At 40.3% G+C, this 22,910-nt stretch overlaps 1 protein-coding gene and 1 long non-coding RNA gene across 3 annotated transcripts in view; one reads left to right on the top strand and one right to left on the bottom strand.

Annotated features, from left to right (window-relative positions):
• LOC132210782 (uncharacterized) overlaps nucleotides 1–1,191 on the top strand; it is a 46,820-nt gene extending 45,629 nt beyond the window's left edge. Inside the window, exon 3 of the long non-coding RNA XR_009446965.1 lies at nucleotides 1,017–1,191. This is a non-coding gene — a long non-coding RNA (uncharacterized LOC132210782). The remainder of the gene's footprint in view (nucleotides 1–1,016) is intronic.
• LOC125461762 (V-type proton ATPase subunit B, brain isoform-like) overlaps nucleotides 1–20,574 on the bottom strand; it is a 61,675-nt gene extending 41,101 nt beyond the window's left edge. Inside the window, exons 1-4 of one of the 2 annotated variants that reach the window (XM_048550917.2) lie at nucleotides 20,468–20,574; nucleotides 19,952–20,029; nucleotides 4,384–4,439; nucleotides 3,543–3,641 (exon numbers count right to left, since the gene is read on the bottom strand). In XM_048550917.2, coding sequence (XP_048406874.2) covers nucleotides 3,543–3,641; nucleotides 4,384–4,439; nucleotides 19,952–20,029; nucleotides 20,468–20,573 — 339 coding nt within the window. In that variant the 5' untranslated portion in view covers nucleotide 20,574. The remainder of the gene's footprint in view (nucleotides 1–3,542; nucleotides 3,642–4,383; nucleotides 4,440–19,951; nucleotides 20,030–20,467) is intronic. The other variant, XM_048550918.2, reaches the window with a different exon arrangement.
• Between the last annotated feature and the right edge of the window lie 2,336 nt (nucleotides 20,575–22,910).

Raw genomic sequence — 22,910 nt, 5'->3', positions numbered from 1 at the left:
TCATAAATGCAAGTAACAAGTACAAAGGCAGAGAAATTACGCTGAAGGTTTTTGGGGCTCTGTTGAGACAACTAGAATACAGAACCCAGCTCCAGTTACCAAAAATTGGAAAGGTTGTGATGGCCCTTGAAAGGTGCAGAGGAGACAGGGTGGGGAGTGGCAGGATTATCTGTAGTGATTTTTCATTCCGAGTGAGATGAGTTTGTCAAAGGTACCAAACATTAAAAAATGATAGTTTTAAATAAACTTGACTAGATACTTTTGGTATCTATGAATCTTACTCCAGATTTCCCACAAGCATGATTAAAAAAGGTTGTAAAACATTTCAAACACAAAATAATAATATAGTTGTTGACAGAAACTGTGATTTATACTTCCAGTTTCTATATAATATTCTAGTATAATTCTTCATGAAATGATCTGAAAAAGGGTAGGGCCATCGTTATTAGCATAAGACCATAAGACATAGGAGCGGAAGGAAGGCTATTTGGCCCATCGAGTCCACTCCGCCATTTAAATCATGGCTAATGGGCATTTCAACTCCACTTCGCTGCACTCTCCCCGTAGCCCTCGATTCCTTGTGAGATCAAGAATTTATCGATCTCTGCCTTGAAGGCATTTAACATCCCAGCCTCCACTGTACTCTGGCAATGAATTCCACAGGCCCACTACTCTCTGGCTGAAGAAATGTCTCCTCATTTCCATTTTAAATTTACCCCCTCTAATCCTAAGGCTGTCCAAGTCTCCCCACCTAATGGAAACAACTCCCCAGTGTCCACCTTAATTCAGCTTCATATGCAGTTCCTCTAAACTACCATTATTTTGACAGCTATTGGTCATCTCAGCTCAAGTTGAACTCTTTCTTAAATCCCTACCCTTTGTTCCTAAAATCATATAATCCCTACAGTTGGAGACACACCCTTTGGCCCAACAAGTCTGCGTCAACCCTCAGAGCATACCACCTGGGCCAATACCCAAATTACCAACCTAATCTAAACATTCCTGAACTCTTACAGGCAATTTCGCAAGGCCAATCCACCTAGCCTGCACATCTTTGAACTGTGGGAGGAAACCGGAGCACCCGGACGAAATCCACGTGGACGCAGGGAGAATGTGCAAACTCCACACAGACAGACAGTCACCCAGAGCTGGAATCGAACCCGGGTCCCTGGTGCTGTGACGCACTAGTATTAACCACTGAACGATCATGCCATCCCTCTATTAAAAAAGTTGTTAAAACCTTTTTGTTTCAACTTGTACTTCAATCCTCTACGCCGCTGTGGCTCAGCACTAGTTCTACAAATACTTGTATTAGATAGTTCACATTGGAGCATTTGGTATATTCAAAAGTCCTGTTTAAATATAGTTTATTAAATAATTATAATTAATTATAAATAAATAATTAGCTAGCTTCTTACAAAAAAGGTTCATCACACTGAAAATTCTAATTCAAATTAAGAAATACACAAATCTCTAAACACTAGTGCATTAGTCCAAAAAGCAGTCTTAAAAAGGATACCGGTTTTCATCTGAAGCAGATTGAATCACTAAAATAACAAAGGTGGCTTTGGCTATATTTCTTCAAGTTTATATGGTTGAGGTGTTGACAGTATTAAAACAATTAGATATGGCAAAGAGTGATAAACTATTTCCTCTGAACCACATTGTTTTGAATTCTCTACCAATCTCCTTACAGTCTGACCTAGGCAATTTAAGAGTGAAATCAAGTGGCACTACTTCATCCATCAAGTTGTTGAAATCAGAAACTTTGGAAAAAAAAAAGTGTGCATGCTGAGCCAATTGAAAATTTAAGACAAATTTAAACAATTTGTTAGATAAGAATATCAAAGTATATTGAGAAACGGCAAGGAAAGAGTTGAAGTTGAAGTTAAATTTGGGCAGCACAGCAGTTAGTACTGCTGCCTCACAGCACCAGGGACCCAGGTTCAATTACAGCCTTGGGTGACTCTGAGTTTGCATGTTCTTCCTACATCTGCATGGGTTTCCACCAGGTGCTGTCGTTATCTTCCACAGTCCAAAGTTGTGCAGGTTTAGGTAGATCAGACAATTCAGCATGACTATAGTGTCTAGGGATGCAAAGGCAAGATGAATTGGCCATGGAAAAATGCACAGATAGGGAGGGGACTGAGAGTTTGGGTGGGATGCTCTTCAGGGAGTCTGTGCAGACTTGATAGGCTGAATGACCTCTTTCTGCGCTATAGGGATTGAAAGTACAAATCAGTCATAATAGAACAGAATGTCAACGGAGTGTCTTCCTGTCTTAACTGAAGAATGAATAAATTAAAATACCATGTGACTTTTATTTTAAGATTTTTAAAGTGGCGTTTTTGGATAACTAAATAATGTTAACAGGCAAAAACCAATGCAAGAGGGAGGCTAACATGACATGGAGAATGAACTAAGGCCAATGCAGTAAGTACTGATAACAGCAAAAGCAAACAAGGAACTGTTGAAGTTTGGAAGTCTGCAAAGGTTGATAATCAAACATCTACCATGAAAATGCAGGAATGCAGAGTTAAGGTTAAAAATCAGATAAGCCATGATGTTACTGAATGGTGGAGCAGGTTCGAAGGGCTGCTTGACCGAGTTTCGGGTTTCTATGGAATAATGAATGCATACAAATCCAGGGTAAATCCAAAGAATGGACACAGACACCAGATTACACCGGTAGGGTCTCAATTGTTTGATGAATGCACTGTAAAAACAGACATATGAAGACGACTTCAGATTTAATCCTTCATCTTTGATAAACTAGCTAGGTTCTCAGTTAGGGCAGTGATGAAAACTCTAAATCCCAGATTAGGATTAAAATGGACCGGAACATCAAATGGAATACAGCAAATTGTGCACTCAGGCCAAGCCCTTAGCACTGTGGCTTTCCACCCACATGAATAGCCAGTTTGCATTGGTTACGCAGGCTCAGTATGCTGCCGAGTTAGTAAAGTGCTTAATCTACAGGATTACATGTCAGCATAAACCTCTAGGATGGGAACTGGCCAGATGAAAATATGAAACAAATCATTTAAGGAAAGTAATGAAACTAGTCATAGTAAATATTGCTTTCTGGACGTGGTGGCAATACTCAAAGTCAAAAGTACTAAGATTTTTGACCAAAGACGATGGATTGAAATAGTACTGTTTAAGTTATAATAATATTGTTAACGATTAATAAAATTCTGGTGTAAAATGAGACAGGTGATAAATGAAAAACGTAAATACAAAGGAGACCATTTTTTACCAAACCAGAAAGGACAAAAATTTCAAATTTGGCAAGCTCAGCTACAGGAACTGAAGTTCTTTTCATTTCCATCTTATGTTATGCTTAGAACCAGTCATTTCATGAGTTACTGTTAGTTTTGAAACAGAATTCTAACCCACGTTTTCATATGATGGAGACACTGGAGTTTTAGTTAAAGTCCTGTCAAATTCTTCAAGACAAGGCTTTTAGAAATGATTAGATAATACAATAAATTTACTACATATTTGTTCCAGTTTTGTATAATTTCAATACAAATCCCCACCTGTACAACAGCCTTACTGCCACTAACTTCCAGAACTTGTCCACTTCGAATGGATCCATCAGGTAGAGTCAAGTGTACAATCTCTGCAAACCTTGGAAACTGATCAAAGAAACAAAAGAAAGTTTAAAGCTGAGAATCAATACAAATTATATAACTTCAATTCTGTTTTAATTCAATATATTTGAAAGTTCTAAATCTGTTTCCAGGGGGTTGAAATAATTTACTAACAGCACATACTGTACATAAACATTACTGTAGACTGTGTTGCTGAACAATTCTAACTTTCTGATAAAGAACAAACTTCACCTAAAGTTGTTTTGCTTTGGGGACTAACAGCATGGCCGATACGTCCATACCAGATTATAAGAGTTTTCAATGGTGGCTCACCTTCTCGAAGGTAATTAGGGGATGAGGCAATAACTTTTAGTCCTTCCAGCAATGTCTACACCAAATGAATGGCCAGAAGTTAAGTGCCATACAATGCTTCTGCTCATTTTCATAAATGCTGTCAGACACTGCTAGATCTTGCCACTCCAATGCACCTAATTTCCAGATTATTCCTGCTCAAAACAACACTATTGCACATGCTGATTCAAACATTGCTTGGCAACAGCATAACTTCAGATGATAAAGGACATCCCACTTAAACATCTTAAATCTAGGTACATTGGCAGAAAGACAAACTGAATGGGCATAGGTGCTAATTACAAAGTGTTTTAGAAGCACTGTATTGAAATTCTGATATCAGCATCATCTTTCTTGGCAAAAGATTTTACACAATATTTTGTTAGAATTTAAACTTCTAAATGTTACTAGTATTCAGAATTAAAGTTACAAATACCTTCACTTGGTCCAAGATCACCAATGGTCCATTAACACCTGAGACTGTCTTGTAGGCTATTAAAAATAAAAGTCACAATATAATGAGAACTATATTCAGGAATATATGAAATTCGACTTCACAATAAATCAGTAATGTGCTCATTATAACTATTGTGTAGTGTAAGATTGCAAATAAAATTAAATGCAGTTCGTGCAAACATAGGGATGCGAATTCAATTGTCCTTTAATGCTGGAAAAAATAACATAGCTCTTTTCAATACATCCAGTTTCTTTGAAATCTGTTTGTTGTGCCTGATTACTAGAAGATTTTCCCTTAATAAAAGATTTCTCTTCTGCATCAGCATGGTTACAGGGATCAGTTTTATAGATCTGAATGAAAAATGAAATGCATAGACCATTTCAATTGCTGGTCTGATGAAGTAGGCACAATGAAATTACTGTTCTATGGGTGGTCAACTAAGTCTCACCGAGTTGCAGGAAAAGGACATTTATGCAGCATGATTTTGATACATGACCAAAGTGGAAATTTGCCTTTAGTATTGAACTGCAACTTTGGACAGTTATCTCAGGTGAAGTAACAGTAAAGGGTGGGATAGAGGCTAATACATTGCCTTTTTTAACTTTACATGGGAAAATATCAACTATGCAGACACAGGAGACAATTTGACTATGGTTGACGTTTGTTTCTGATCAGCCTTCTCTCACATCTGTGGTGGCTGAAGTAAGAACTGCATTGTTTCGATAGGCCTCTATCACGCTTTGCTTTTTGTGCAATCCGTCAATCTCTTCACCGATATCAAAGCTGCAAGGAAATTAGAACAGACCAGCTCTACTGCAGTGCACTAAAGCTTAGCGGGGTGCATCCACTATGCAACTAATTAGGCTGCAGCCAACAGAATAAACCTGTCAATGTTCGCTTGCTGTTTCCCACACACCTGCATTTCATTCACTAATAAGCAAACATCAGGAAAAGCAAGGCAAACTGCTCGAGCATGAAAACCATACAAGTGTTGCAATCAACTAAAGTATTCCTAGTTTCCATTTAAAAGTTGCACAACAGTTAAACTAGGGAATACTCCTGAAGCAGATAATCCAGTCACTTACTGTGGAAGTAATTTTGCTAAATCTACTTTAAATAGTCCTAAACAGAAAACATTTGATTCTATTAATAGATCATTTTTCAAAAGCTTCAGGTTAATCATTTCAAGTGGATCTTTCATCTTTAACAGTCTTCCTACTCTGGTTTGGATTTTTTTTAAAAGCACCAATTTGTCACGAGAGAGATCTTCAGTGTAACTACTCAACAACGGACAATTAAACCCGAACAATGCCCAATGGAGAAATAGATTAACCAGGTATTGCAGTAAAAAGGGAAGAAGTACCATTTATAGCAATAAACTTAAAGTCATTGAAATAGTGCATTTCATAATTCAACATAACTTTATTGAGATGGTTAAATTATTGTATTAAATAACGTAACCAACTGGCTGAACTAATTAAACATTTGATTCAGGCAGAAACAAACACTGCTGAAGTTTTGTTATTGTACTGTTAAGGTATCAGTGACATGGAAACTTCATTAAATACTAAAATTTGAAATATTTAGTGTGATAGGAAAGTACATCATTTTCCAAGTGGATTGTTACTTTAGAATGTAAAAAATGTTCAATTTTAATGCTTACTTAATAAAAACACATTTTGCATTTCTTTGAAATTTATTACAGGTTTTGAATTTTTCATTGCACAACTTAGATTTTTGGGGAAAAATAATCGTACCAAATTATCAGGAAACACCATTTCAATTATAAATAAAAACTCTCTCCACCCCTTCCCTACTTGAGCTCAAGTACACAACCCCCTGTTTAACATGCAGCTCCTGAGCAGGTCACAAGGCCGCCTGTTCAGCTGCCAGCAGCTTTTGTGTACAAAGATGTTAATTGGTTCTAATCCCTTCATAGAAGCTGTTTTGGTAGCCTGACCCAGCACCCTGAAGGACACCTTGGTGTGAAATACTAAGGACCCATTCAAGTAGGAGTGAAAGAAAGCAGTGTGCATTCCAACACATTTGATTTAAAAGGCTGGAGGGTACAGCACCATTCTAAACTGAATAAATCTTGCAAGTTTTGGTAACAGTGAAGTATGTTCTTGAGAGCTGTAACCTACTAACAGTGCCCAAACTGCAATTTCCTATATAATTCAACAGTATTATTTAATGTTACACAAATCAAAACCTAATGGCAATATCAGGTCAGATCAGTTTGTACATGTAATGGCAAAATTAGCATGATTGGGACTAGGTCAAGAATATACTTGTATACAGTTTATTGAAATGGTTCTTGCAAAGCTACTTTGCTTTTCCCTTTATTCTCCAATGCCCCACATTTTTTAAAAGCTCAAGTACATCGTTTGACCAGTTCTCTGGTGCAAACATAATGCCTTGTCCTCTTTCCACAGCAATCTTACTTATTAAGAGGCCCACCAGGACTAATAATTAGTCTTTCTGCATTACTAGGAAGTTTGGTACATTTGGTATCTTTCGTGTTAGTTAGCTGGCTTCTGTACATGTAGCAGGGCACTAACCAGACATGATATTTATTCAAGTTTAACTTGAAGGATGTGTAGTTGTTACAGTTCACACTTAATGATTGGAGATGTTAACCAAGCAGGAATACTCTAACAGTTGTATTACACGACTGAAGCTACACTTCATTAAAACCTTTTGTATATACAGAATTTAAAAGCTTAAATATGAAAAAGTCTCCAAAGAACATTTATTTTTAAAAGCAGAGCAAGAACAGAAAAAGCAGAAGGCCAAAACCAGCAGTCAAACGTTACATCTGCTAACAGTTAGTTCTAACAGATAATTTATATGTTACATGCAACTAAATATAGTAAGTATGGGGCTCTCTCAAAGCCTGGAAGCAATTTTTCAATAATACTTGTAAATGTGAAAGATTTTTTGCTGATTAGTAATCTACAAAAGTGCATCCAACTGGTGCTACAAGATTCTATTGTTGTGTAAATGCAACATGTGAAGGTGATGATATTCTGCATCTAGGATGTGTTTAGTGAGTGGGAGTAACAAATGTGTCCATGATGTTATGTGGTACTTAATATGTTAAAACTTCATACACCTTGAAGGCGAAGCAAGATGGTGACAGGGGAGAGCAGAAAGGAAGAAAATCCTGCACTCCAGACACCGCGACCAAATGGGATACTTTCTCAATGTGCCCAAAAAATCTATGGTCAACAGCCAGTCAGTTTGGACATGCAAACAGCCACAGCAGAAACTTGCAACCCCAAATACACATCATCCTCAAATCAAGGGACAACCAACAATGCTAGCATAAATGTCAGTCTTTGATGGGCAGCATTGAAATTTATAGCAATCCATTCAGCCCCTCAAGCCTATACCTCCATTCAATTACACTGTGGGCGAACTGTGCAACAACATTTATCAACTTTGATCCACATCCACTGATCCCCTTACCTAATGAAAATCTAGCCATTTCTATACTGAAAGCTTTAACTGTCTCAACAAGCACAAATTTTGATCAGGTGGGGTTTCGACATAAGGAGAATACAAGACTTTTACTACCATTGTAAAATTTGTACAAAGTACTTCCTGATAACAATTCTGAAGCATCTGATTTACATTTAAGCTTAAATGCTGCTTTTCTACACATGCCCCTCCTCCCCCACAGGAAGCACAAACTGTTTTATTCATTAAATTCAAATGTTTTAGCATTTTAATCACCTTGATCAGCTCATCTCTCAACCTTCCATACTCAAAAGAAAAATATGCAAGTTTATATAACTAAGCTTTACAATTTGCTCCTTAACCCCCATATTCCTTTGTTGAATCGGTGTTATGCCACATACAGTATCAATTGCCCTCGTGAGGTGGTCAACTGAATTCAGAATTGCAGATAGGGTCCGATGACAAATTTTAAAAGCTGAAACACACAAGGCAATCATTTAGTTAAGTGTGCAACAGACCAAACTGTAGTAGCATAACCAGAGATAATTAGAAGCATCAATAAAACCCATGAGAATAAGGCAGGCAGAGGTTTCAAAATTAAGGTATCAGATTTAGTGGTGTTTTGATAACTTGCCAATTTCTTTGACTCAGTGCTACAATCCTAAAAGCCACTCAAGTACTTTAGAAATTGTAGCTGAGCTATAATTGGAATTATCACTCCAGTAACTGCAAAAAAAATCTTTTTTCAAACATTTAGGAAATTTTACCAGAGTAATTACTCCAGACTTTAGGTTGGTTGGCTCACCAAGCTGGTTTGTTGTTCCGCAGATGTTTCATTACAGTGCTTGTTAACATCCTCAGTGCAGCCTCTGAAGCATCAGTGTGTTTCTCTGCCTGGCTTTTAAATTCTTGGGTCCGTTGCAATGGATTGCCTCACTTTCGGGTTTTCTCCATAATAGAACGTATATGGGGTCAAGCTCAATGTGTTTGTTAATAGCCTGCTTCGTGGAGTGCCATGCTTCCAGGAATTCTTGTGCTTGTCTCTGCCTAGCATGTCCCAGGGTCTTGGTGTTGTCCCAGTCAAAGTGGTGCTCCTCCTTGTCCATGTGGATTGAGATGAGTGATTATTGGTCGTGTCTTTTTGTAGTCAGCTGGTGTCCATGTACCTTTGTTGTTAGTTTCCTTCCTGTTTGTCCAATGTAGCGTTTCTTGCAGATGACATTGTCTACTGCATACACAAGACCAATAGGTGCAGGAGTAGGCCATTCAGCCCTTTGAGCCAGCACCACCATTATGATCATTACTGATCATCCACAATCAGTATCCTGTTCCTGCCTTATCCCCATAACCCTTGATTCCACGATCTTTCAAGAAAGAGGGGGATAGATCTCTTAAAGTATCCAGAGACTTGGCGTCCACTGCCATCTGGGGCAGAGTATTCCATACATCCACCACTCTCTGGGTGAAGAAGCTTTTCCTCAACTCTGTTCTAAATGGCCTACCCTTTTTTTTAAAACTGTTCTCTGGTTCTGGACTCACCCACCAGCGAAAACATGCTTCCTGCCTCCAGAGTGTCCAATCCCTTAATAATCTTATACGTCTCAATCAGATCCCCTCTCATCCTTCTAAACTCAAGAGTATATAAGCCCAGTTGCTCCAATCTTTCAACATATGATAATCCCGCCATTCCGGGAATTGACCTCGTGAACCTACGCCGCACTCCCTCAATAGCAAGAATGTCCTTCCTCAAATTTGGAGACCAACACTGCACACAATACTCCAGGGTAAGTCTCACCTGGGCTCTATACAGCTGCAGAAGGACATCTTTGCTCCTATACTCAATTCCTCTTGTTACGAAGGCCAGCATGCCATTAGCTTTCTTCACTGCCTGCTGTATCTGCATCTTGCTTTCATTGACTAATGTACAAGAATACCTAGATCTTATTGTACTTCCCCTTTACCTAACTTGACTCCGTTTAGATAGTAATCTGCCTTCCTGTTCTTGCCAAAGTGGATAACCACATATTTATCCACATTAAACTGCATCTGCCATGCATCCGTCCACTCACCTAGCCTGTCCAAGTCACCCTGTATTCTCATAACATCCTCCTCACATTTCACACTGCCACCCGGCTTTGTCTCATCAGCAAATTTGCTAATATTACTTTTAATACCTTCCTCTATCATTAATGTGTATTGTAAACAGCTGCAGTCCCAGCACCAAACCTTGCGGTACCCCACTGGTCACCACCTGCCATTCCGAAAGGGACCCGTTTATCACTACTCTTTGCTTCCGGTCAGGCAGCCAATTTTCAATCCAAGTCAGTATTTGCCCCCAGTACCATGTGCCCTAATTTTGCTCACCAATCTCCTATGTGGGACTTTATCAAATGGCAGGGAGTGGGTCTTTAGTTCAGGTGAGCACTTGTCGTATCATCTACACGTGTCTTCTGCAGAGGATCTTGTAGAGAGGGCACGACCAAAACACACTCATCTCAATTCACATGGATGAAGAGAACCACGACTTTGACTGGGACAATGCCAAGATTCTGGGACAGGCTAGGCAGAGACAAGCAAAAATTCCTAGAAGCATGACACTCAACGAAGCAGGCTATTAATAAACACATTGAACTCAACCCCATATACACTCCACTACAGAGGAAACCCAGAAGTGAGGCAATCCATCGCAAAGGATTCCAGAGTTTAAAAGCCAGGCAGGAAAACACATCAGAGGCTGCACTGAGGATGTTACCTAGCACAGTAACAAAACATCTGCAGAACAAACCAGTTTGGCAAGCCAACCAACCTCAACACCCACAACCTGAGCTACAGATCTACTCCAAAACCTTAGATACTCAAGACTGTGAATCTGTCACAAGGAACAACATTCTTCGTGCATTGCACTGCATTTTCTCTTAAGTCACAAGACTTTAAAATTGGGGCATGAAAATAGAAAATAACAGAAATACAGGCCTTACTGGGAAAGTTACTTCTTGGAAACTCCCTAAATTCTCACTTCTCTTAATATAAACCACACTATTACATATTTTCATCCAATTTATTTTCTTATAGTCCTGCCTGATTCAGCCTTTATACAGTGCTAAGAGATCTTTTTCCTGCATTAAGGATAATACATTTATTACATAAAAGATCACTTACATTGTTATAATCTGAGTGAAATAACGTATTAATGCATATTGAAAATCTCAAAAGACTTTCAGATTTCAACTTTTTTTCCACAGACTTCCTGGTCTGGTCTGTTACACAATTTATATAAAGGCAGTTGGACTTTAGAATTTAGAGTCAGGGTATGAAAAGATTTTTCTCTTGCATTGTAACACCCTCAAAAAAAAAATGCACTGAAACACTGATTTTCTGCCTGGAACAAGAAACATACTACAGAAAGAAAATAGGTGGGGGGAAATAAGGAGGTATAACATTGATCACCTGATAATTGAACAACTCATATTCAGATCACTGATTTCATTTCCATTTTCCCATAGCTGTATATCTTAGTGTAGTCAAAGAACAGCTAGATCCGAACTGAATGTTTTTCATGTATCCTACAATAGATAAATTCTGCACCAAGTACAGCCAACAATCTGCTCAATTATGCTAGATGACTTCAGTGAAATCCACCTCTTATCCCAGTGAAATCATGTGCATAGTAGAACTGACATAATGAGAACATACCAGATTACAATGGAGGAAAAACATGGCAATCACCCAGTCTATTTATTCTATCAACAATACGTGTAACAGAACATAGGTTAAGACTCCCATAATTATCCTTTTCAACCAAATAAAAAAAAGTTACATTAAAAGCAACAGAATTCACTTCATTTTACAGAAGCATGAATAGACATATTATGCTGCCTCCCCACCTCACTATAAAGACGACTGACATTCCTAGGTCAAATTTGATTTTATTCTAACTTTTAATAAGATGTCTGCATGTACTGCAGTACAAGTCTTTGTTGCAGAATGTCCTTGGTAACTGCTAGTTTTAAAATCAGGATTAGCCGCACGTGCATGATTCACAACTTGAGGAAATCTCCTCTCCCTTCCCACCATCCTCGCAGTTTTGCGATCAAGAGTGAAAAGTAAATTCTTATGGGTCCATTTCCATAGACATAATCCAATATCTCACCTAGCTATTATTTCAGTGAATCCAGGCTACCTTGATGGGATGACAGAATTGGCCTGGAGGAGAAAGTGCACCCAGTTGAATTTCTTTAACATATCTACAGATTTGCATTTGCAGGAGTAGTTATGGAATTGCAATGAAGGATTTCAAAGAAATCTGTCGCACTTAGTTTTCCTCCAGTCAGTTAATCTAATGCAGCATAAGGGAATCAAGCTGAGATGTACTTGGTCTATAAGATTGAGTTAATCACTGAATAAACTCAGTGCACCGAGAACAATTACTGAAATGCAGTAACAAACAAACTTGGCAGAATATTAGTTACAGCCATATCAGGTTATGCTGTTCAAGAAAAACAATATTTTATGTGGCATAACCTATAAGGATAATCAGATTGAGACATTAAGAGTACCACCAAAATGCGAGCAGTACCTTTTAAAGCAGCAGTCTTGTCTCAGTTACATTCATACTTAGGGGAAAAATGGTGGATTCAGACTCTTCTAGTGATCTGAGGATATACAAGTCAAAAGCTAATCCTTAAGTGCACTAAGGGAATGTTGTACTATCAGCAGTTCTACTTTTTGCATTAGATGTTACAAAGCATTAATCCTTTACACAAGTTAAGATCCCATTTTGAGAATGAGTGCTAATTAAATGTATTTTTCCTTTCCAGCAAATGCATGCAGTATACAAATATGCTGAAAGCATTTATTCATCCATTACAAGTCGTGATTTGTAACTGAAATAGTGTACAGCTTTCCATGGTCAACAGATTGCTTTGGTCCTACATTCAAAACAAGGGAAGACTTTACTAGAATACAAAAGGAAAACAATTTTTTGGGAGCATAGTGTTCAATGTGACTTTATAAAGGATTAATACATGATCATGCAATGGTGCCACAAGGACTAGGTTTGGGAAGAGGAAAGTAGGAATTCATGGAGGACAAACGCAAGGCTTGATCCTTCCAACAGCCCTTTCAGCAATATAGGAAGATAGTCTAAGTTGTTAATAGTTGCAGAGAAGCAACAACCTACATTTGATACACTCTACAAGACCAGAAGTTGGCTAGCCTTTTACACTCCAGATGGAGTAAGCCCCTAAAGGGCCTGTACTCTTAGATAGTAGACAGAAGCACAAACACACCAGAATTTGTCTAACATTGAAGCCATGTTCCTTTGCTACTAAAAGCACGTCAATTCACATGATCCACACCTCCATTCTTAAAAATCATACTATTTCTCATTTCTTCACATCTCTTCAACTCAAAAGATTCAGTTGGGTAGAGGCTATACCCAGGGTTTTGAAGGAGATAGCTGAAGAGATTGTACAAGCATTTGTGGTGATTTTTCAGGAATGACTGGAGTCAGGAAGGGTCCCAGAGAACTGGAAAATGGCTAATCTAACACGCCAGTTTAAGAAGAAAGGGAGGCAGAAGACAAATTACAGGCTGGTCAGCTTGATAGCAGTCATTGGTGAGATTTGGGAGCCCATTACCATGGCTGAGATTGCAAAGTACAGCACTTCATAAGTTGTAGCCAACCAAATTAAGATTTAGATCATAGTTAGCAACAATTTCATACAAATTAAAGCAGATTGAGTGAAGTAGTACCATTTTGCAATCAAAAAGGACGTAACTTTAATCTTATAAGATAGATAATTTAATCCAAAAGTGGAAAAAAATTCCATATTTGAACAGCTTATACCTAAGTTTAAAAGTTGTTTTCAAGTTCTCCATAACACTGCTCTCCTCCATTTCTGTGACCATCACCAGACGTAAAACTTTTAGATCCCACCACCACCTCCTGCTACAGCAAACCCCCTATTTCTCAGACTTAGTAGGAACTGCAGATGCTGGAGAATCTGAGATAACAAGGTGTAGAGCTGGATGAACACAGCAGGCCAAGCAGGATCAGGGGAGCAGGAAGGCTGACATGTCAAGGGTCTAAGCCTGAAATGTCAGCCTTCCTGCTCCTCTGATGCGGCTTGGCCTGCTGTGTTCATCCAGCTCTACACCTCGTTATCTCTATTTCTCAAACTCAATGGTTTGATATTTCCTCCACAGCTCCTTCCTTTGCCCCAGTGTTTGCTTCGTTTCTAGTTATTTAAGATAATCTCTCCATACATTTGTTGTGTGCAAATTAAACTAAATGTTATTGTTTAAAAAAGGCCTTAAAAGTGTCTGACAATTTCCATCACCCTAATAATCTCACCTACACATCACATTCTTCATTTTATATGTTCTTCCCAAATTCCAATCTACAACGGTATACTACATGATGCCTGAAACAAAAAAGAGGACTGAACAAAGAATGGGGACAAAGAACTGGAGGAAAGATAGAAAATATTAACTGTAACAAAATTTAAAATTGCAAAGTTGTTTAGATTTAGATATTGATAATGCAACGTTTACAGTTTGGACTACTCCCAACCAAGAGCTGGTACAAAAGAAAATGTTCCATAACAAAGGTGCACAGTGCAATCTCCACATAGAAGTCATGTCAATAGAGACAACAATAGAGGAAGCGAGCATGAAGCATTTGAATATGCATTCTAGAATAGTGTAATAAAAACAAAAATACTATGGATACTGGAAATCTGAAACAAACAGAACGCTGGACAAGCTCATGAGGTCTGGCAGCACCTGTGGAGAGAAAAACAAATGTTTAGTGGACTTAAAGCATGAACTTTTTTTTCCTCTCCAATGTTCAAGAGGTCAACAACAAAACTTATAAACATGTTTATGAAGTCCAATATATTTAAGACCCTGAACCATCTGTTGCCTGCCACTTCAATGCACCACCTTGCTCCCTGGCCAACATCTGTCTCCGGCTTGCTACAGTGTTCCAGTGAAGCCCAGCGCAAGCTGTAGGAACAACACCTCATTTTCTGCGTGGGGACCCTACAGCCCTCCAGACTCAATATTGAGTTCAATAATTTTGGGCCTAAACTCTCTCATGTCCCAGCCCCCAACCCACCCCACACACCAGGCCTTGTTACCATATAGCCTGCCATTACACACCCCTGCTGTTAGTCACTAACAGTCCCCGTTAACAACTATTAACCCTCCCAGCCTGATCGTTAGCAACTCTTTTGTCTGTCCAACTGTCTCTCTCTCTCTCTCTCTCTCTCTTTGGGCTCTATCCTATCATTTATTCCCTACACCAGCCACATCCCTATTTTCGGCATATAAATTGACGTCTTCTCAGCCACTATCAGTTCTGAGGAAGGGTCACTGGACATGAAACATTAACTGTTTTCTCCTCCACAGATGCTGCCAGACCTGCTGAGCTTTTCTAACAACTTTGTTTTTGAGCAGAATTGAATGTAGTATTCTAAAAAGTGGCCTAACTAATGTCCTGTACTGCCTCAACATGACATCCCCACGCCTGTACTCAATGCGCTGGCCAATAAACGCAAGCATACCAAACACCCGGAGACACTATCCGCCTGTGACTACATTTTCAAACAACAACGAACCTCTACTCAAAGGTCTCTTTGTTCATCAACATTCCCAGGACCTTACCATGGAGCATACAATCCTGCCCTGATTTGCTTTTACAAAATGCAGTACCTCACTTTTATCTAAATTAAATTCCACTCCTTGGCCAATCAGCCCATCTGATGAAGGTCCAATTGCACCCAGAGATAACCTTCTTGGCTGTTGACTACACCAATTTTGGTGTCACCCGCAAACTTACTAATCAGACCTATGTCCACATCCAAATCATTTATATAAAATGACAAAATGGCAGTTACCCAGCACTGATCTTTGTGGCACACTGCTAGTCCCAGGCCTCCAACCTGAAAAGCAACACTCACCATCATCTGACTCCTGCCTTCGAGCCAGTTATGAATCCAAATAGCTAGGTCCCCCTGTATTCCATTTGATCTAACCACACTAACCAGCATGTGGAACATTGTCAAACATGTTACTGGAGTCCATAAACATCACATCCACCACAGTGGTTCCATCAATCCTCTGTTACTTTTTCAAAAAAACTCAATCAAGTCAGTGCGACATGATTTCCCACACACAAAGCCATGTTGTTGATCCCTAATTGGCCCTTGCCTTTCCAAATACACATCAGCCCTATGCTTCAGTATCCCCTCCAACAACTTGCCCACCACTGATGTCAGGCTGACCAATCTACAGTTCCCTGGCTTTTCCTCATCACCTTTCTTAAATAGTGGCACCACGTTCGCCAACCTCCAGCCTTTCAGCAGCTCATCTGTGGCCATCAACGTTACAATTATTTCAGCAAGGGGCTCAGCAATCACTTCCCTAGCTTCCCGCAAAGTTCCAGGGTACACCTGATCAGATCCTGGGGATTTTGCACCTTTATCCGTTTCACAACATCTAGCACTTCCTGTTTTGTAATAGTGGACATTTTTCACGATAGCACTATTATTTCCTCTTCACAAAAAGGCAAAAGAAGTCCAAAGATTAAGAGAATAAGTTGTGCAAGCAAAGAGCAACTAGAGTTGCTACTAATAAATAGACAGTAAATAAGGTACCACAGCAGTCCTGAAAGAATACAAAGCAAAACTACGAGCTTGTAAAAACAGGAGTGATCAAATCAAAATCTAAAGGGGAATAAAGAAAAAAAAAACATAAGCGCTGAGAGCTCAGATGTGAAATAGTGCCCCAACTGCATTAATAGGCACAATAATTGCCAGGGAAGTCTTTTGCAATTATGCAGAATGGCATTGAATAAATTTGTACTTTCAAACCTGTGAATGAATAGAATGCCAAGTGGTAATGTGGCTTATCTACATTAGATTGAGCAGTATAACAACGCTTGCTGAAAACTTATTCTGCTGAGTATTCGTCTGACTCTTTTTGGAGTTGCACAATGCTTACATTTTAACATAGCACTTTTAACACCACTGTTTCTCAGCTAGACTGTATAAAAAACTTTTTCTGAATGAAGTAATATTGGAAAAGGAAGAGAAAGTAGAGGATTCTGCATCTTTTGTTGCTCAGTTCCTCTTTGAACACGTACATTTACAGTATAGAAAATAGGGAATTGTAATGGCACCTGTATTAGTGACAGAAGGCATAAATAAGAAGTAAAAATTAAGACAGAGGTCATCTCACATCAAGTTCAGTTTGATGAAAGTTCATTCAGATGACAGAAGATATATGCACTGAAAATAAAACTACAGTTTGAATGATGTTAGAGGACTAAATATGGGTCACAAGTGCAATCAAAACAACTTAATATCGTCCACCAAAAGTCACCCTGTCAAACAAACAGATACCAAGAACTGCAGATGCTGCAGTCAGAGATAACACAGTATGGACCTGGAAGAACACAACAGGTCAGGCAGCAAAGGAGCAGTAACATTGACATTTCAGGTCAGACCCTTCTTCAGAAGGTGGAATAGGAAGGAAGCTCAGAAATAAAGAGAGAGAGGAGGGGTGGGACAGGGGAAGGTAGGTGAAATGGTGACACGCGAGTGCAGGTAGATGACGACCAAGCTGTCAACTTGGTCTACTGTATCCGCTGCTCCCGATGTGGCCTCCTCTACCACAGTGAGACCAAGCATAGGCTTGGAGACCATTTCGTAGAGCATCTGCATTTTGTACACAACAAACACCACCACCTTCTGGTCAGCAAACATTTTAACTCCTCCTCTCAGTACCTAGGTGACATGTCCATCTTGGGCCTCCTCCATGCTACAAAGACACCACCCACCAACTGGAGGTGCAGCACCTCATATTCCAACTCAGTAGCCCACAGCCCAGAGGCCTAAACATGGAATTCACCAGTTTTAAAATCTTCCCCACCCCAGCCTCATGCCATGTCCAACCCTCCCTCTTATCCCCACCTCCCTAACCTGACAGCGTGTCCACCTTCTCTCCCACCTGTCCTTTCCTCCCATCCCACATACTAATCCCCACCTGCACTCAATCACCATCCCACCTAACCTCCCCAGCCCCACCCCTCCTCTAGCTATTTATTTCTGAGCTTCTTCTCCCTTGCCCCACCCATTTCTGATGAAGGGTCCCAACCCAAAATGCCAACATTCCAGCTCCTCTGATGCTGCCTGGTCTGCTGTGTTCCTCCAGCTCCACATTATTATCTCTGACTCCAGCATCAGCAGTTCTTACTATTTCTACCAGTATTTTTTAAGCAGTCCATCATGTTTGCCACCATATTAATTTGCAAAACACAACCAGCTATTGAAAATGACAGAAAATCTGTACTATGTTAAATACCTAGAGCTTTGGCTTACAAAATGGCCCACACCATGACATGTGTCAAAGTAGAAATCTAGCAATGGCAAAGACAAGCTACCTTCAAGTGGATATCTAAGTCATACAAAATTCAACCACAGCTTTCAAAAGGAAACTGGATAAAAACATAAAAGGAGAAAAGTTGCAAAAATCTTAAGAGTCCAAAGTCAAACTTTCTGCAAAAGAACCATTACAGGCTGTGAGCCAATGGTTCTTTCCCCAAACTGTACTATGTTATGATCCTATAAGAGTTTGCACTGATGTTTGGCTGAGAAATTTACTTCAACTTCAACATCAAAACACCTGTCACAGTCACATGTTACATTCTTACTTATTGGTAAATAAAAGATTAACCAAATAATGAAGATCTAAGAACTATTTTCATCCAAACTACCTGTTTTTCTCTCTTACTTTCTCCATGTAGCAGAGGTTACCCCAATGGTTTCCAATCATAACTTGTATATCACCATGGCATAAGAATGTATACATTAGGAACTAACTCAGCTGGCATGTAGATTTTACCCACATTGTTGCCATTATTCAGCACATCACAGTAATCATCCAGCCAACAAAGCAAGTTAACCCCTGTATGTTCACTAGCAGATTTGTGTATTTTTATATGTTTGAATATGGATAAATGTGAGGTGTTGCAGTTTGGTAAAGCAAATTAGTGCAGGACTTATACACTGAATGGTAGGGAGCTAAGGAGTGTTGCCAAACAGAGACACCTTGGGGTGCAAGTTCATAGTTCCTTGAACGTGGAGGCTCAAGCAAACAGGATAGTGATGAAAATATTTGATATGCTTGACTTTATTGGTCAGTGCATTGAGTATAGGAGTTGAGATGTCATCATGTATAGGACATTGGTTAGGGCCACTTTGGAATACTGCAGTCAATTCTGGTCTCCCTGTTATAGGAAGCATGTTAGATTTCAAAGAGTGCAAAAAAGATAGGAAGGATATTACCAGCGTTACAGGGTTTGAGCTATAGGGAGAGACTGAATAGGCTGGGGATATTTTTCCAGGAGTGTCAGAGGATGTGGGATGGCCTAAAAGCAATTTATAAAATCATGAGGAGCATGAATACAGTGGATAATGAGGGTCTTTTCCCCAGGGTAGGACAGTCCAAAACTAGAGGACGTTGGTTTAAGGCAAGAGGGCCAAGATTTAAAAGGGCAACTTTTTCATGCAGGAGGTGGCGAGTATATGGAATGTGCTGCCAGAGGAAGCTACAATTACATTTACAAAGGCATCTTGACATGTTCATGAATAGTAAGCATTTAGAAGGATATGGGCCGTATTCTGGCAAATGGGACCAGATTAGTTTAAGATATCTGGTCAGCATTGACAAGTTGGACTCAACAGTCTGTTTCTGTGCTGTACAACTCTATGACTTTATATGACTTATTATAAAACATAAGCAAAACTTAACATAATATTCACCAGAATCTAGGGAATAATAGTAAAGCCCATGAAAACAATTCTGAATATTCCATAGTTTGTAGTTAGTTAAACATCCCTCCATATACTTCCTACAACAATACCTGATAAAGAACATGTTAAAATTTAAGCAAAGTATACTGTTTAGTATTAGGCCTGATCACAACTTGTTTTAAAGTATTTTAACAGCTTTAGACAGCATCCAAGAATAGTCCAGTGGTTAAAAAAAAGGAAATACGATAAAGATGATCGTCACCTACATTTACTTGTCTCCCAATTTAAAGGTCTTGCTTCATTCCAGTCACATGATTGAATCACATGAAGTTTTCGAGATGTTCCTGTAACAAACTGGGTGGATCAGATTCCCGGAATTATTTTGAACGCAAAAGAGACACTGGGTCTTAAACAAGGCAGCAGGGCAAAAACAAATTTTGACAAGGGGTTTAATCTGCATAGTGACACTGGGGAGCTTTCAACTGGTCCGACGTGATGTCCCTCCTCTCCTGCCTGTCACCAACGTTAATACACGTCTTACGATAAGAGTACAGCATTTTGGACACCATTCAAAAGCGAGCAAATTAAAACACCACAACAACCAGGAAATAGACCTAGTCTACAAAACAAAATTGACGCAAACGAAAACAAAACACTTTTACTGAAATGTAAACGCCGCTTGAATTCTTGAGATAAAAACGGAACTGGTTATATATGCAACTAAATTAAACCCTCACAGGACCGGTTTCAACCACCCCCTTCTCCCCCCCGATTGCACATACTCAGCCTGGGCTGGGAGCTGAAGTTCCTCCTTGCCGCCAGTGCATGCTCCTGGACTGCCGAATGAGGTCCATTGGCCACGACCGCCTGCCCCACCATCACCGACATGTTCCCTTCAAGCAACAGCTCAGCCTCCGCGTCACTTGATCGCTGCCTCGAACAACGACGTCTACTCGCACTGCCCTCACGTCACGACGTGAGCTGACGTCCGCGTGGGCGTTGGCGTCAGGTGTGTCGTCTGACCAATCGAGATGAGCGACGGGCAAATGGGCGTTGGTCAGGTAACAGCCTCCTTGGTTTTTCAGGGTAGCAAAGTGTGAAGCTGGATAAACACAGCAGGCCAAGCAGCATCTTAGGAGCACAAAAGCTGATGTTTTGGGCCTAGACCCTTCATCAGAGAGGGGGAAGGGGAGACGGTTCTGGAATAAATAGGGAGAGAGGGGGAGGTGGACCGAAGATGGAGAGAAAAGAAGATAGGTGGAGAGAGTATAGGTGGGGAGATAGGGAGGGGATAGGTCAGTCCAGGGAAGACGGACAGGTCAAGGAGGTGGGATGAGGTTAGTAGGTAGGAGATGGAGGTGCGGCTTGAGGTGAGAGGAAGGGATGGGTGAGAGGAAGAACAGGTTAGGGATGCGGAGACAGGCTGGGCTGGTTTTGGGATGCAGTGGGGGGACGGGACGAGCTGGGCTGGTTTTGGGATGCCGTGGGGGAAGGGGAGATTTTGAAGCTGGTGAAGTCCACATTGATACCATTGGGCTGTAGGGTTCCCAAGCGGAATATGAGTTGCTGTTCCTGCAACCTTCGGGTGGCATCATTGTGGCACTGCAGGAGGCCCATGATGGACATGTCATCTGAAGAATGGGAGGTGGAGTGGAAATGGTTCGCAACTGGGAGGTGCAGTTGTTTATTGCAAACCGAGCGGAGGTGTTCTGCAAAGCGGTCCCCAAGCCTCCGCTTGGTTTCCCCAATGTAGAGGAAGCCACACCGGATACATTGGATACAGTATACCACATTGGCAGATGTGCAGGTGAACCTCTGCTTAATATGGAAGGTCATCTTGGGGCGAGGGAGGAGGCAAGTGTAGCACTTCCTGCGGTTGCAGTGGAAGGTGTCGGGTGTGGTGGGGTTGAAGGGGAGTGTGGAGTGGACAAGGGAGTCACGGAGAGAGCGGTCTCTCCGGAAGGCAGACAAGCATGGGAATGGAAAAATGTCTTGGGTGGTGGGGGCAGCAGATTGCGATTCTCGGGTTTATTTTTGTTAAATATTTCATGATCTACCTGTTCAGACATTTTACTCAACACCTCGTGATGAGGTGTGATTTGAACCCATGCCTCCTGGCTCAGAAGTAGAGAGACCCTACAACTGTGCCATTACAGTTCACTTGAGGTATTTTCAGTCTACCTGTTCAGACAGGTTATGGCGCATCTCTGGAGCACGAGAGCCTTCATCATTTATGCTGTTTCAAAACGTGGCTGTTCGTTGTTTTGGTTTTTATGTTTTACTTACAATCGTCTCGATTATTACATCCACACCATTAGAAAACTTTGCTAAGCTTCATCTCTTTCGTCGAAGTTTGACAATCTGCAGCCAAGGTAGGAAGTGCTGGAGAGACACGGCAGAAGAAAGAAACACAATCAACTCTAACCTACTCCATGGACCTTTCTAGACAATTGCAGAAGATGTAACGCTTGCCCTTTTACCTCCTCTCTGCCCAAGGTTCCTTGCAAGTGGAGAAATTTCCTTGTACTCATTTTAATCCAGTCAACTGCTCACAATGCGGTCTTCTCTACATTGGTCTGGTGCACCTTTGCTAAGTCTGCAAGAATGATTCCTGACCTTCCACCTGCATGTGTCTTCAATATACCATCTTGTTCTCTTGCTCAAATTTCTGTTTTAGGCCTGCAGCATTGTTTGAACAAAACTCAGCACACATTGGAGGAACAGAACCTAAATTTTAGCTTAGGCACTTTACAGCCTTCAAGGCTCAAGTTTGGCATCTTCAGACCATAAACCATGGCCATGTCCACCGTTTTGATTACATTCTGTTCTTTGTTGCTGCTCCATTTGGAACTGAAAGGGGGTGGTAATGAGATCATTTTGATGTAGTTGGTAAAGGCACAAGAGAAGAAGTTGGAGGAACAGGTGGTGAGGGTGAAAACAAACTTTGCAGATTCTGAAGATTTAAGATCAAAAATAGAAAGTGCTGGAGAAACCCAGTGGGTCTGGCAGCAAGTGCAGAGAAAGAAAGATTAAGCTAACATTTCAATTCCAATGATTTTGTTGGTACGTTTCCAATAAAGATGCCCAGAGCAAACAGCAAAGACAGTGCTTATAGTGGTAGAGGAAGGATATAAACGCAGCTGCATGTTAATAGAAGAAAATACATCAGCTCTGTTCAGAGCAAACTCATACAAGCAACACAGGAACGGGGGAGCAACAGAGAAG

The sequence above is a fragment of the Stegostoma tigrinum genome, chromosome 20 (assembly GCF_030684315.1).
Source record: "Stegostoma tigrinum isolate sSteTig4 chromosome 20, sSteTig4.hap1, whole genome shotgun sequence".
Lineage (NCBI taxonomy): Eukaryota > Metazoa > Chordata > Chondrichthyes > Orectolobiformes > Stegostomatidae > Stegostoma > Stegostoma tigrinum.
The sequence above is the reverse complement of the archived record's forward strand: the minus strand, read 5'-3'. Positions and strand labels throughout refer to the sequence as shown.